The 15,265-nt window shown below is 43.3% G+C and overlaps 1 protein-coding gene across 2 annotated transcripts in view; it reads right to left on the bottom strand.

Annotated features, from left to right (window-relative positions):
• ZFR2 (zinc finger RNA binding protein 2) overlaps positions 1-15,265 on the bottom strand; it is a 517,666-nt gene that overhangs the window by 441,428 nt on the left and 60,973 nt on the right. For both annotated transcript variants that reach the window (XM_053703133.1, XM_053703132.1), the window contains exon 5: positions 5,314-5,496. In XM_053703133.1, coding sequence (XP_053559108.1) covers positions 5,314-5,496 — 183 coding nt within the window. The remainder of the gene's footprint in view (positions 1-5,313; positions 5,497-15,265) is intronic.

Consider the following 15,265-nt stretch of genomic DNA (forward strand, 5'->3'; position numbering starts at 1 on the left):
CTGAAACCTGATGAACCCCGAGTTGTCAACTGGGGCCAAGCCAGGAGGGCATTGAGAACTGCTCTCAATTCCATAATGTTTATTGGCAGGAGACTCTCCTCCTGACTCCATTGTCCCTGAGCCTTCAGAGAATTCCAGACGGCACCCCAACCTAGAAGGCTGGCGTCTGTTGTTACAATTGTCCAGTCTGGTCTGCTGAACGGCATCCCCCTGGACAGATGTGGCCGAGAAAGCCACCATAGAAGAGAATTTCTGGTCTCTTGATCCAGATTCAGAGAAGGGGATAAGTCTGAGTAATCCCCATTCCACTGACTTAGCATGCACAGTTGCAGTGGTCTGAGGTGTAAGCGTGCAAAGGGTACTATGTCCATTGCCGCTACCATTAAGCCGATTACCTCCATGCATTGAGCCACTGACGGGTGTTGAATGGAATGTAGGGTGCGGCAAGCACTTTGAAGTCTTGTTAGCCTGTCCTCTGTCAGGTAAATCTTCATTTCTACAGAATCTATAAGAGTCCCCAGGAAGGGAACTCTTGTGAGTGGAACGAGTGAACTCTTCTTTTCGTTCACCTTCCATCCATGTGACCTTAGAAATGCCAGCACTAACTCTGTATGAGACTTGGCAGTTTGAAAGCTTGAAGCTTGTATCAGAATGTCGTCTAGGTATGGAGCTACCGAGATTCCCCGCGGTCTTAGTACCGCCAGAAGAGCACCCAGAACCTTTGTGAAGATTCTTGGAGCTGTAGCCAATCCGAATGGAAGAGCCACAAACTGGTAATGCCTGTCTAGGAAGGCAAACCTTAGGTACCGATAATGATCTTTGTGAATCGGTATGTGAAGGTAAGCATCTTTTAAATCTACAGTGGTCATGTACTGACCCTCTTGGATCATAGGTAAAATTGTCCGAATAGTCTCCATCTTGAACGATGGAACTCTTAGGAATTTGTTTAGGATCTTTAAGTCCAGGATTGGTCTGAAAGTTCCCTCTTTTTTGGGAACCACAAACAGATTTGAGTAAAACCCCTGTCCCTGTTCCGATCGTGGAACTGGATGGATTACTCCCATTAACAAGAGCTCTTGTACGCAGCGTAGAAACGCCTCTTTCTTTGTCTGGATTGTTGACAATCTTGACAGATGAAATCTCTCTCTTGGAGGAGAGTATTTGAAGTCCAGAAGGTATCCCTGAGATATTATCTCTAGCGCCCAGGGATCCTGGACATCTCTTGCCCAAGCCTGGGCGAAGAGAGAAAGTCTGCCCCCCACTAGATCCGATCCCGGATCGGGGGCCCTCAATTCATGCTGTTTTAGGGGCAGCAGCAGGTTTCCTGGCCTGCTTGCCCTTGTTCCAGGACTGGTTAGGTTTCCAGCCTTGTCTGTAGCGAGCAACAGCTCCTTCCTGTTTTGGTGCAGAGGAAGTTGATGCTGCTCCTGCTTTGAAATTACGAAAGGAACGAAAATTAGACTGTCTAGCCTTAACTTTGGCTTTGTCCTGAGGCAGGGCATGGCCTTTACCTCCTGTAATGTCAGCGATAATCTCTTTCAACCCGGGCCCGAATAAGGTCTGCCCCTTGAAAGGTATATTAAGCAATTTAGACTTAGAAGTAACATCAGCTGACCAGGATATTAGCCACAGCGCCCTGCGTGCCTGAATGGCGAATCCTGAATTCTTCGCCGTAAGTTTAGTAAGATGTACTACGGCCTCCGAAATGAATGAATTAGCTAGTTTAAGGACTCTAAGCCTGTCCGTAATGTCGTCCAGAGTAGCTGAACCAATGTTCTCTTCCAGAGACTCAATCCAGAATGCCGCTGCAGCCGTGATCGGTGCAATGCATGCAAGGGGTTGCAATATAAAACCTTGTTGAACAAACATTTTCTTAAGGTAACCCTCTAACTTTTTATCCATTGGATCTGAAAAAGCACAGCTATCCTCCACCGGGATAGTGGTACGCTTAGCTAAGGTAGAAACTGCTCCCTCCACCTTAGGGACCGTTTGCCATAAGTCCCTTGTGGTGGCGTCTATTGGAAACATTTTTCTAAATATCGGAGGGGGTGAGAACGGCACACCGGGTCTATCCCACTCCTTAGTAACAATTTCAGTAAGTCTCTTAGGTATAGGAAAAACCTCAGTACTCGTCGGTACCCGCAAAATATTTATCCAACCTACACATTTTCTCTGGTATTGCAACTGTGTTACAATCATTCAGAGCCGCTAACACCTCCCCTAGTAATACACGGAGGTTTTCCAGTTTAAATTTAAAATTTGAAATATCTGAATCCAGTCTGTTTGGATCAGAACCGTCACCCACAGAATGAAGTTCTCCGTCCTCATGTTCTGCCACCTGTGACGCAGTGTCTGACATGGCCCTAATATTATCAGCGCACTCTGTTCTCACCCCAGAGTGATCACGCTTACCTCTTAGTTCTGGTAATTTAGCCAAAACCTCAGTCATAACAGTAGCCATATCCTGTAATGTGATTTGTAATGGCCGCCCAGATGTACTCGGCGCTACAATATCACGCACCTCCCTCTGAGCGGGAGATGTAGGTACTGACACGTGAGGCGAGTTAGTCGGCATAACTCTCCCCTCGTTGTTTGGTGAAATTTGTTCAATTTGTACAGATTGACTTTTATTTAAAGTAGCATCAATACAGTTAGTACATAAATTTCTATTGGGCTCCACTTTGGCATTGCAACAAATGACACAGGTATCATCCTCTGAATCAGACATGTTTAACACACTAGCAAATAAACTTGCAACTTGGAAATACAATTCAATTAGAATAATATTAAAACGTACTGTGCCTTTAAGAAGCACAGAAGATCTATGACAGTTGAAAAATAATAAATTGAAACAGTTATAGCCTCAATCCTTGTAAACAACACAACTTTAGCAAAGGTTTAATCCCATTAGCAAAGATAACAAATTCTGAAAGCAGGAAACAAATTACAGAAAAAACGTTTTTTATCTCAGTCAAACTACAATTCTCACAGCTCTGCTGAGAGAAATTACCTCCCTCAAAATAAGTTTTGAAGACCCCTGAGCTCTGTAGAGATGAACCGGATCATGCAGGGAATACGAGTTGCTGACTGAAATATTTGATGCGTAGTAAAAGCGCCAAAAAACGGCCCCTCACCCTCACACACAGCAGTGAGGGAGAACAGAAACTGTCAGAAAACAGATTAAGCAACTGCCAAGTGGAAAAATAGTGCCCAAACATTTATTCACTCAGTACCTCAGTAAATGAAAACGATTTTACATTCCAGCAAAAACGTTAAACATAATCTCTAGTTATTAAACAGCTTTATGTATTTCTTACAGTGTAATTCTAGTGAAGTACCATTCCCCAGAATACTGAAGTGTAAAGTATACATACATGACATTATATCGGTATGGCAGGATTTTCTCATCAATTCCTTTGTCAGAAAATAAAAGCTGCTACATACCTCTATGCAGATTCATCTGCCCGCTGTCCCCTGATCTGAAGTTTACCTCTCCTCAGATGGCCGAGAACAGCAATATGATCTTAACTACTCCGGCTAAAATCATAGCAAAAACTCTGGTAGATTCTTCTTCAAACTCTGCCAGAGAGGTAATAACACACTCCGGTGCTATTTTAAAATAACAAACTTTTGATTGAAGATATAAAACTAAGTATAATCACCATAGTCCTCTCACACATCCTATCTAGTCGTTGGGTGCAAGAGAATGACTGGGAGTGACGTAGAGGGGAGGAGATATATGCAGCTCTGCTGGGTGAATCCTCTTGCACTTCCTGTTGGGGAGGAGTAATATCCCAGAAGTAATGATGACCCGTGGACTGATCACACTTAACAGAAGAAACTCCTTTTATTTAGTACTGGCAGACTTTCTGCCAGTACTTAAGATGGCGGGGACAATTGTGGGGTGGGGGAGGGAAGAGAGCTGTTTGGGAGGGATCAGGGGGTGGGATGTGTCAGGTGGGAGGCTGATCTCTACACTAAAGCTAAAATTAACCCTGCCAGTGCCCTACAAGCTACCTAATTAACTCCTTCACTGCTGGGCATAATTCACGTGTTGTGCGCAGCAGCATTTAGCGGCCTTCTAATTAACAAAAAGCAACGCCAAAGCCATATATGTCTGCAATTTCTGAACAAAGGGGATCCCAGAGAAGCTTTTACAACCATTTGTGCCATAATTGCACAAACTGTTTGTAAATAATTTCAGTGAGAAACCTAAAATTGTGAAAAATTTAAAGGTTTTTTTTATTTGCTCGCATTTGGCGGTGAAATGGTGGCATGAAATATACCAAAATTGGCCTAGATCAATACTTGGAGTTGTCTACTACACTAAACTATAGCTAAAATTAACCCTTCAAGCTCCCTACATGCTCCCTAATGAACCCCTTCACTGCTGGGCATAAAACACGTGTGGTGCGCAGCGGCATTTAGCGTCCTTCTAATTACCAAAAAGCAACCCCAAAGCCATATAAGTCTGCTATTTCTGAACAAAGGCGATCCCAGAGAAGCATTTACAACCATTTGTGCCATAATTGCAGAAGCTGTTTGTAAATAATTTCAGTGGGAAACCTAAAGTTTGTGACAAAATGTGTGAAAAAGTGAACATTTTTTTTAATTTGATCGTATTTGGCGGTGAAAAGGTGGCATGAAATATACCAAAATGGGCCTAGATCAATACTTTGGGATGTCTTCTAAAAAAAAAATATATAAATGTCAATGGATATTCAGGTATTCCTGACAGATATCAGTGTTCCAATGTAACTAGCGATAATTTTGAAAAAAAAAGTGGTTTAGAAATAGCAAAGTGCTACTTGTATTTATTGCCCTATAACTTACAAAAAAAGCAAAGAACATGTAAACATTGGGTATTTCTAAACTCAGGACAAAATTTAGAAACTATTTACCATGGGTGTTTTTTGGTGATTGTAGATGTGTAACAGATTTTGGGGGTCAAAGTTAGAAAAAGTGTGTTTTTTCCATTTTTTCCTCATATTTTATAAAAAAAATTTATAGTAAATTATAAGATATGATGAAAATAATGGTATATTTAGAAAGTCCATTTAATGGCATATAATATGTGTGGGTACAGTAAATGAGTAAGAGGAAAATTACAGCTGAACACAAACACCACAGAAATGTAAAAATAGCCATTGTCATTAAGGGTAAGAAAATTGAAAAATGTTCCGGTCATTAAGGGGTTAATATGCAATAACAAATATAACTAAAAAATGCTTCATGCTTTGAACTACTATAAAAAAGGTAGCTGCACAGGCAATCAAGGCATGTCTCTATAAAGCAATAGCCAATCAAGCTCACCTTCTGATGCTTGGCACCCCTTATGTGTGCAGTGTATGCATCTGCGCCTGTACAGGATACATCACAAAGCTCACAGTGCAGCTGTGGGTGAGAGCCTCTCACATTCTGCTGTGCGGGCACTCCCGATTTTAGCATAGCTTCTTTCTTTTTGTGCTTTTGCCCCTCTAGATGTTCTTTGTATGTCTGAGTGAGAAATATGCAATTAGATGAGAATAAAAAAACAAGACAGATTATGTACTATAAGACAGTAAGTACATTCTTTGCTATACATTCTACAAAGTAGAAATAAGTTTTATCTGTATATCTATCATTCTTAGATTGCTCCTGGTATAGCAGAGGGTATACTGCTGTTTAATAAAAAAATAAAGTGCAAGGAAAATTACATTTTAAACATCTGCTAAAAGACCCCCCACACACACACACACAAAATATTCTACCCTGACATGATATACCCAAGAAAAAGTCAAATCCTGCAATGCACTTTCATTATTTATTTTGTATGCTGTTTTTGTAATTTAAAGTTTAATGTCCTTTTAAGGGCTGGGACATGCAGTGCATTTAATATATCTCGCTACATCCACAGCCTCTTCCCAAAAGAAACACATAGAATGCTGGATTATTAGTTTGAGGAATGACAAACAGCTCACAGCATTGGCACTACTTTGAATGAGGAGGGTCTGGCACCTTTAAAAGGAGCATACTTGTGTAGATCAATGCTGTTTTTTATTTAAATATTTTTGAAATACAGACACCAATGCTGCTTTTATTACTCATGCTTTACAAATGTCACACACAAAAAAAAATTGTTTTCCACATGGAAGCTTTTTGCTATTTTCTGGCATTTCGGCAAAGTACAGGTAAAAGCTTAATCTGCTGGGGGGGGGGGGAAACCAACATATGATTTATGTGGGCATTTTAAGGGGATATGTGCACCAAAATATTTCTTTTCATGATTCAGATAAAGCATGCAATTTTAAAAACAGAATTTATGCTTACCTGATAAATTTCTTTCTCCTACGGTGTGTCCGGTCCACGGCTTCATCCTTACTTGTGGGAATATTCTCTTCCCTAACAGGAAATGGCAAAGAGAGCACAGCAAAAGCTGCCAATATAGCCCCCCCTCTGGCTCCGCCCCCCAGTCATTCGACCGACGGTTAGGAGAAAAAGGAGAAACCATAGGGTGCCGTGGTGACTGTAGTGTATAGAAAGAAAAAATTTGAAACCTGACTAAAAAGCCAGGGCGGGCCGTGGACCAGACACACCGTAGGAGAAAGTAATTTATCAGGTAAGCATAAATTCTGTTTTCTCCTACATTGGTGTGTCCGGTCCACGGCTTCATCCTTACTTGTGGGAACCAATACCAAAGCTTTAGGACACGGATGAAGGGAGGGAACAAGTCAGGTTACCTAAACGGAAGGCACCACAGCTTGCAAAACCTTTCTCCCAAAAATAGCCTCCAAAGAAGCATAAGTATCGAATTTGTAAAATTTGGCAAAAGTGTGCAGAGAAGACCAAGTCGCTGCCTTACATATCTGATCAACAGAAGCCTCGTTCTTGAAGGCCCATGTGGAAGCCACAGCTCTAGTAGAATGAGCTGTAATTCGTTCAGGAGGCTGCCGTCCGGCAGTCTCATAAGCCAATCGGATGATGCTTTTCAGCCAAAAGGAAAGAGAGGTAGCAGTAGCTTTCTGTCCTCTCCTCTTACCATAATAAACGACAAACAAAGATGAAGTCTGTCTGAAATCCTTTGTTGCATCTAAATAGAATTTTAAAGCACGGACCATATCTAAATTGTGTAACAAATGTTCCTTCTTCGAAACTGGATTCGGACACAGAGAAGGAACAACTATTTCCTGGTTAATATTCCTGTTGGAAACCACTTTTGGAAGAAAACCAGGTTTGGTACGCAAAACAACCTTATCTGCATGGAATACCAGATAGGGTGGATCACACTGCAAAGCAGACAATTCAGAAACTCTTCTAGCAGAAGAAATAGCAACCAAAAACAGAACTTTCCAAGATAGTAACTTAATATCAATGGAATGTAAAGGTTCAAACGGAACCCCTTGAAGAACTGAAAGAACTAAATTTAGACTCCATGGAGGAGTCATGGGTCTGTAAACAGGCTTGATTCTGACTAAGGCCTGTACAAAAGCTTGTACATCTGGCACTGCTGCCAGGCGTCTGTGTAACAAAACAGACAAAGCAGATATCTGTCCTTTTAGAGAACTCGCTGACAACCCTTTATCCAAACCCTCTTGGAGAAAGGAAAGAATCTTAGGAATTTTAATTTTACTCCAAAAGAATCCCTTGGATTCACACCAACAGATATATTTTTTCAATATTTTATGGTAAATTTTCCTAGTCACAGGTTTTCTGGCTTGGACCAGAGTATCTATAACTGAGTCTGAAAACCCACGCTTAGATAAAATCAAGTGTTCAATTTCCAAGCAGTCAGCTGCAGAGAAACTAGATTTGGATGTTCGAATGGACCTTGTACTAGAAGATCCTGTCTCAAAAGGTAGCTTCCATGGTGGAGCCGATGACATATTCACCAGGTCTGCATACCAAGTCCTGCGTGGCCACGCAGGAGCTATCAGAATCACCGAGGCCTTCTCCTGTTTGATCCTGGCTACGAGCCTGGGAAGGAGAGGAAACGGTGGAAACACATAAGCTAGGTTGAACAACCAAGGCGCCACTAATGCATCCACTAGAGTCGCCTTGGGATCCCTGGATCTGGACCCGTAGCGAGGAACCTTGAAGTTCTGACGAGACGCCATCAGATCCATGTCTGGAATGCCCCATAATTGAGTTAACTGGGCAAAGACCTCCGGGTGGAGTTCCCACTCCCCCGGATGGAAAGTCTGACGACTCAAATAATCCGCCTCCCAGTTGTCTACTCCTGGGATGTGAATTGCAGATAGATGGCAGGAGTGATCCTCCGCCCATTTGATGATCTTGGATACCTCTCTCATCGCCAAGGAACTCTTTGTTCCTCCCTGATGATTGATGTAAGCTACAGTCGTCATGTTGTCCGACTGGAATCTTATGAATCCGGCCTTCGCTAGTTGAGGCCAAGCCCGGAGTGCATTGAATATCGCTCTCAGTTCCAAGATGTTTATCGGGAGAAGCGACTCTTCCCGAGACCATAGACCCTGAGCTTTCAGGGAGTCCCAGACTGGCGTCGGTTGTGACAATGACCCACTCTGGTCTGCGGAAACTCATTCCCTGAGACAGGTGATCCTGAGTCAACCACCAACGGAGTGAGTCTCTGGTTAACTGGTCTAATTGAATCTGGGGAGACAAGTCTGCAAAATCCCCATTCCACTGTCTGAGCATGCACAGTTGCAATGGTCTTAGATGAATTCGAGCAAAAGGAACCATGTCCATTGCTGCAACCATTAGACCTATTACTTCCATACACTGAGGAATAGATTGAAGAACTTGACAAGTCTTTAGAAGCTTTGATTTGCTGACCTCTGTCAGAAAAATCTTCATTTCTACAGAATCTATAATTGTTCCCAGAAAAGGAATTCTTGTAGACGGGGACAGGGAACTCTTTTCCACGTTCACCTTTCACCCGTGAGACCTGAGAAAAGCTAAAACAATGTCTGTATGAGCCCTTGATCTGGAAAGGGACGACGCTTGGATTAGGATGTCGTCTAGGTAAGGTGCCACTGCAATGCCCCTCGGTCTTAGAACCGCTAGAAGGGACCCTAGCACCTTTGTGAAAATTCTGGGAGCAGTGGCTAAACCGAACGGAAGAGCCACGAACTGGTAATGTTTGTCCAGAAAGGCGAACCTTAGGAACTGATGATGATCTTTGTGGATAGGAATATATAAGGTACGCATCCTTTAAATCCACGGTAGTCATGTATTGACCCTCCTGGATTGTTGGTAAAATCGTTCGAATGGTCTCCATTTTGAACGATGGAACTCTGAGGAATTTGTTTAGAATTTTTAAATCCAGAATTGGTCTGAAAGTTCCCTCTTTTTTGGGAACTACAAACAGGTTTGAGTAAAACCCCTGACCTTGTTCTACTGTTGGAACTGGGTGTATCACTCCCATCTTTAATAGATCTCCTACGCAATGTAAGAATGCCTGTCTCTTTATCTGGTCTGAAGATAAGCGAGACATGTGAAACCTTCCCCTTGGAGGAAGTTCCTTGAAATCTAGAAGATAACCCTGAGAGACTATTTCTAGTGCCCAGGGATCCGGAACATCTCTTGCCCAAGCCTGAGCTAAGAGAGAAAGTCTGCCCCCTACTAGATCTGGTCTCGGATCGGGGGCTACCCCTTCATGCTGTCTTGGTAGCAGCAGCAGGCTTCTTGGCCTGTTTACCCTTGTTCCAGCCTTGCATTGGTTTCCATGCTGGCTTAGCCTGGGAAGCGTTACCCTCTTGTCTAGAGGCTGCAGAGTTAGGAGACGGTCCGTTCCTGAAGTTGCGAAAGGAACGAAAATTAGATTTATTCTTAGCCTTAAAGGGCCTATCCTGTGGGAGGGCATGGCCCTTTCCCCCAGTGATGTCTGAAATAATCTCCTTCAATTCTGGCCCAAAAAGGGTCTTACCTTTGAAAGGAATATTAAGCAATTTTGTCTTGGAAGACACATCCGCCGACCAAGACTTTAGCCAGAGCGCTCTGCGCGCCACAATTGCAAAACCTGAATTTTTCGCCGCTAACTTCGCCAATTGCAAAGCGGCATCTAAAATAAAGGAATTAGCCAACTTAAGTGCGTGAATTCTGTCCATGACTTCCTCATATGGAGTCTCCTTATTGAGCGAATTTTCTAGTTCTTCGAACCAAAAACACGCTGCCGTTGTGACAGAAATAATGCACGAAATTGGTTGGAGGAGGAAACCTTGCTGAACAAATATCTTTTTAAGCAAACCCTCCAATTTTTTATCCATAGGGTCTTTGAAAGCACAACTGTCCTCAATGGGAATAGTCGTGCGTTTGGCCAACGTAGAAACTGCCCCCTCAACCTTAGGGACTGTTTGCCATGCGTCCCTCCTTGGGTCGACAATGGGGAACATTTTCTTAAATATAGGAGGTGGGACAAAAGGTATGCTTAGTCACTATGTCCGCCACCCTTTTGGGTATCGGAAAGGCATCAGGGTGCACAGGGACCTCTAGGAATTTTTCCATTTTGCACAATTTTTCTGGAATGACCAAAGAGTCACAATCGTCCAGAGTAGTTAGCACCTCCTTAAGCAGGGTGCGGAGATGTTCTAACTTAAATTTAAACGTCACAATATCAGGTTCTGCCTGTTGAGAAACTTTTCCTGAATCAGAAATTTCTCCCTCCGACAGACCCTCCCTCACTGCCAATTCTGACTGGTGTGAGGGTATGACAGATAAATTATCGTCAGCGCACCCTTGCTCATCCGCTGTATTTAAAACTGAGCAATCACGCTTTCTTTGAAATGCTGGCATTTTGGATAAAATATTAGCTATAGAATTATCCATTACTGCCGTTAATTGTTGCATAGTAACAAGCATTGGCGCGCTAGATGTACTAGGTGTCGCCTGCGCGGGCATAACTGGTGTTGACACAGAAGGAGAGGATGGTGAACTACCCCCACTACCTTCATTTGAGGAATCATCTTGGGCAACCTTATTAAATGTGACAGTACTGTCCTTACTTTGTTTGGACGCCATGGCACAATTCTCACATACATTTAAAGGGGGGACCACCTTGGCCTCCATACATACAGAACATGTTCTATCTGAAGGTACAGACATGTTAGACAGGCTTCTACAGGCTATTAATGCAATAAAACCGTTTTTAAACAAAACCGTTACTGTCTCTTTAAATGTTAAACAGAGCACACTTTATTTCTGAATGTGTGAAAAACTATGAAGGAAATATCCGATCCTTACCAAATTTGCACCCTAGTGTCTTAACGCTTTGAAAGTATTGCACACCAAATTTCAAGTTTGTAACCCCTTAAATGAGCAAACCGGAGCTATTTGATCAATTTACCAGCTTAAACCCACTACAGTCCCAGCCACAGCCTTTGCTGCGGCTTCACCTTTCCTTAGGGGATATTCGCCACAGAAATAAGCCTTCCAGAATCGTTTTTTATGGCCACCGGACCCTCTCACATGAAGCTGCATGCACTGCTTCCAGAAGTAACTGCGCAATTAAGGCGCGAAAATGAGGCCTCCTCCCTCTGCATACTAGAGTGAAAGGCCCTTCCTGACTAGAATAGGTGTCTAAACGACTGCCAGGCGATTAAAAAACGTTCCCAAAGTGTTTTCAAGTTCCAAAACACTCCAAAAGACATGTAAATATAGTATAAATCAATCGATTTAGCCCACAATAGTGTCAACCAGTATATAGCCCATTAATAAGCCTTCATTCTGTTATGAGTCTAAGAAAATGGCTTACCGATCCCAAAAAGGGAAAATGACAGTCTTCTAGCATTACTATGTCTTGTTAGAAAATGGACACTATTGTGTGCAAACTGTTCCCCCCAACTGAAGTTCTCTGGGCTCAACAGTCCTGCGTGGGAACAGCAATTGATTTTAGTTACTGCTGCTAAAATCATACTCCTCTTTAAACAGAACTCTTCATCACTTTCTGTTTTAGAGTAAATAGTACAAACCGGCACTATTTTAAAATAAACTCTTGATAGAAGAATAAAAAACTACAACTAACACCACATACTCTTTACCATCCCTGTGGAGATGCTACTTGTTCAGAGCGGCAAAGAGAATGACTGGGGGGCGGAGCCAGAGGGGGGGCTATATGGGCAGCTTTTGCTGTGCTCTCTTTGCCATTTCCTGTTAGGGAAGAGAATATTCCCACAAGTAAGGATGAAGCCGTGGACCGGACACACCAATGTAGGAGAAAAAGCGTTCTAATTTACTTCTATTGTCAATTGTTCTTTGTTCTCTTGGTATTTTTTTTTTTTAAAGCAGGGACATATGTTTACGAGCTTACCCATTTCTGGAGCACAATATGGCAGCAGTTTTGCAAGAATGTTATTCATTTGCAAGGGCACTAGATGGCAGCATTATTTCCTACCATGTATTGTCTCAGATGCCTACCTAGATATCGCTTCAACATAGAATATCATGGGAACTAAGCAAATTTGATAACAGAATTTATGTTTACCTGATAAATTTCTTTCTCCAACGGTGTGTCCGGTCCACGGCGTCATCCTTACTTGTGGGATATTCTCTTCCCCAACAGGAAATGGCAAAGAGCCCAGCAAAGCTGGTCACATGATCCCTCCTAGGCTCCGCCTACCCCAGTCATTCGACCGACGTTAAGGAGGAATATTTGCATAGGAGAAACCATATGGTACCGTGGTGACTGTAGTTAAAGAAAATAAAATATCAGACCTGATTAAAAAAACCAGGGCGGGCCGTGGACCGGACACACCGTTGGAGAAAGAAATTTATCAGGTAAACATAAATTCTGTTTTCTCCAACATAGGTGTGTCCGGTCCACGGCGTCATCCTTACTTGTGGGAACCAATACCAAAGCTTTAGGACACGGATGAAGGGAGGGAGCAAATCAGGTCACCTAAATGGAAGGCACCACGGCTTGCAAAACCTTTCTCCCAAAAATAGCCTCAGAAGAAGCAAAAGTATCAAACTTGTAAAATTTGGTAAAAGTGTGCAGTGAAGACCAAGTCGCTGCCCTACATATCTGATCAACAGAAGCCTCGTTCTTGAAGGCCCATGTGGAAGCCACAGCCCTAGTGGAATGAGCTGTGATTCTTTCGGGAGGCTGCCGTCCGGCAGTCTCGTAAGCCAATCTGATGATGCTTTTAATCCAAAAAGAGAGAGAGGTAGAAGTTGCTTTTTGACCTCTCCTTTTACCTGAATAAACAACAAACAAGGAAGATGTTTGTCTAAAATCCTTTGTAGCATCTAAATAGAATTTTAGAGCGCGAACAACATCCAAATTGTGCAACAAACGTTCCTTCTTTGAAACTGGCTTTGGACACAGAGAAGGTACGATAATCTCCTGGTTAATGTTTTTGTTAGAAACAACTTTTGGAAGAAAACCAGGTTTAGTACGTAAAACCACCTTATCTGCATGGAACACCAGATAAGGAGGAGAACATTGCAGAGCAGATAATTCTGAGACTCTTCTAGCAGAAGAAATCGCAACTAAAAACAAAACTTTCCAAGATAATAACTTAATATCAACGGAATGTAAGGGTTCAAACGGAACCCCCTGAAGAACTGAAAGAACTAAATTGAGACTCCAAGGAGGAGTCAAAGGTTTGTAAACAGGCTTGATTCTAACCAGAGCCTGAACAAAGGCTTGAACATCTGGCACAGCTGCCAGCTTTTTGTGAAGTAATACCGACAAGGCAGAAATCTGTCCCTTCAGGGAACTAGCAGATAATCCTTTGTCCAATCCTTCTTGAAGGAAGGATAGAATCCTAGGAATCTTAACCTTGTCCCAAGGGAATCCTTTAGATTCACACCAACAGATATATTTTTTCCAAATTTTGTGGTAAATCTTTCTAGTCACAGGCTTTCTGGCCTGAACAAGAGTATCGATAACAGAATCTGAGAATCCTCGCTTCGATAAAATCAAGCGTTCAATCTCCAAGCAGTCAGCTGGAGTGAAACCAGATTCGGATGTTCGAACGGACCCTGAACAAGAAGGTCTCGTCTCAAAGGTAGCTTCCAAGGTGGAGCCGAAGACATATTCACCAGATCTGCATACCAAGTCCTGCGTGGCCACGCAGGAGCTATCAAGATCACCGACGCCCTCTCCTGCTTGATCCTGGCTATCAGCCTGGGGATGAGAGGAAATGGCGGGAACACATAAGCTAGTTTGAAGGTCCAAGGTGCTACTAGTGCATCCACTAGAGCCGCCTTGGGATCCCTGGATCTGGCCCCGTAGCAAGGAACTTTGAAGTTCTGACGAGAGGCCATCAGATCCATGTCTGGAATGCCCCACAGGTGAGTGACTTGGGCAAAGATTTCCGGATGGAGTTCCCACTCCCCCGGATGCAATGTCTGCCGACTCAGAAAATCCGCTTCCCAATTTTCCACTCCTGGGATGTGGATAGCAGACAGGTGGCAGGAGTGAGACTCCGCCCAAAGAATAATTTTGGTTACTTCTTCCATCGCTAGGGAACTTCTTGTTCCCCCCTGATGGTTGATGTACGCAACAGTCGTCATGTTGTCTGATTGAAACCGTATGAACCTGGTCCTCGCAAGCTGGGGCCAGGCCTGGAGAGCATTGAATATCGCTCTCAGTTCCAGAATATTTATCGGTAGAAGAGATTCTTCCCGAGACCAAAGACCCTGAGCTTTCAGGGATCCCCAGACCGCGCCCCAGCCTATCAGACTGGCGTCGGTCGTGACAATGACCCACTCTGGTCTGTGGAACATCATCCCTTGAGACAGATTGTCCAGGGACAGCCACCAACGGAGTGAGTCTCTGGTCCTCTGATTTACTTGTATCTTCGGAGACAAGTCTGTATAGTCCCCATTCCACTGACTGAGCATGCACAGTTGTAATGGTCTTAGATGAATGCGCGCAAAAGGAACTATGTCCATCGCCGCCACCATCAAACCGATCACTTCCATGCACTGAGCTATGGAAGGAAGAGGAACGGAATGAAGTATCCGACAAGAGTCCAGAAGCTTTGTTTTTCTGGCCTCTGTTAGAAAGATCCTCATTTCTAAGGAGTCTATAATTGTTCCCAAGAAGGGAACCCTTGTTGACGGGGATAGAGAACTCTTTTCCACGTTCACTTTCCAGCCGTGAGATCTGAGAAAGGCCAGGACAATGTCCGTGTGAGCCTTTGCTTGAGGAAGGGACGACGCTTGAATCAGAATGTCGTCCAGGTAAGGTACTACTGCAATGCCCCTTGGTCTTAGCACCGCTAGAAGGGACCCTAGTACCTTTGTGAAAATCCTTGGAGCAGTGGCTAATCCGAAAGGAAGCGCCACGAACTGGTAATGTTTG

Source organism: Bombina bombina, chromosome 2 (assembly GCF_027579735.1).
Source record: "Bombina bombina isolate aBomBom1 chromosome 2, aBomBom1.pri, whole genome shotgun sequence".
In the NCBI taxonomy this organism is placed as follows: Eukaryota; Metazoa; Chordata; class Amphibia; order Anura; family Bombinatoridae; genus Bombina; species Bombina bombina.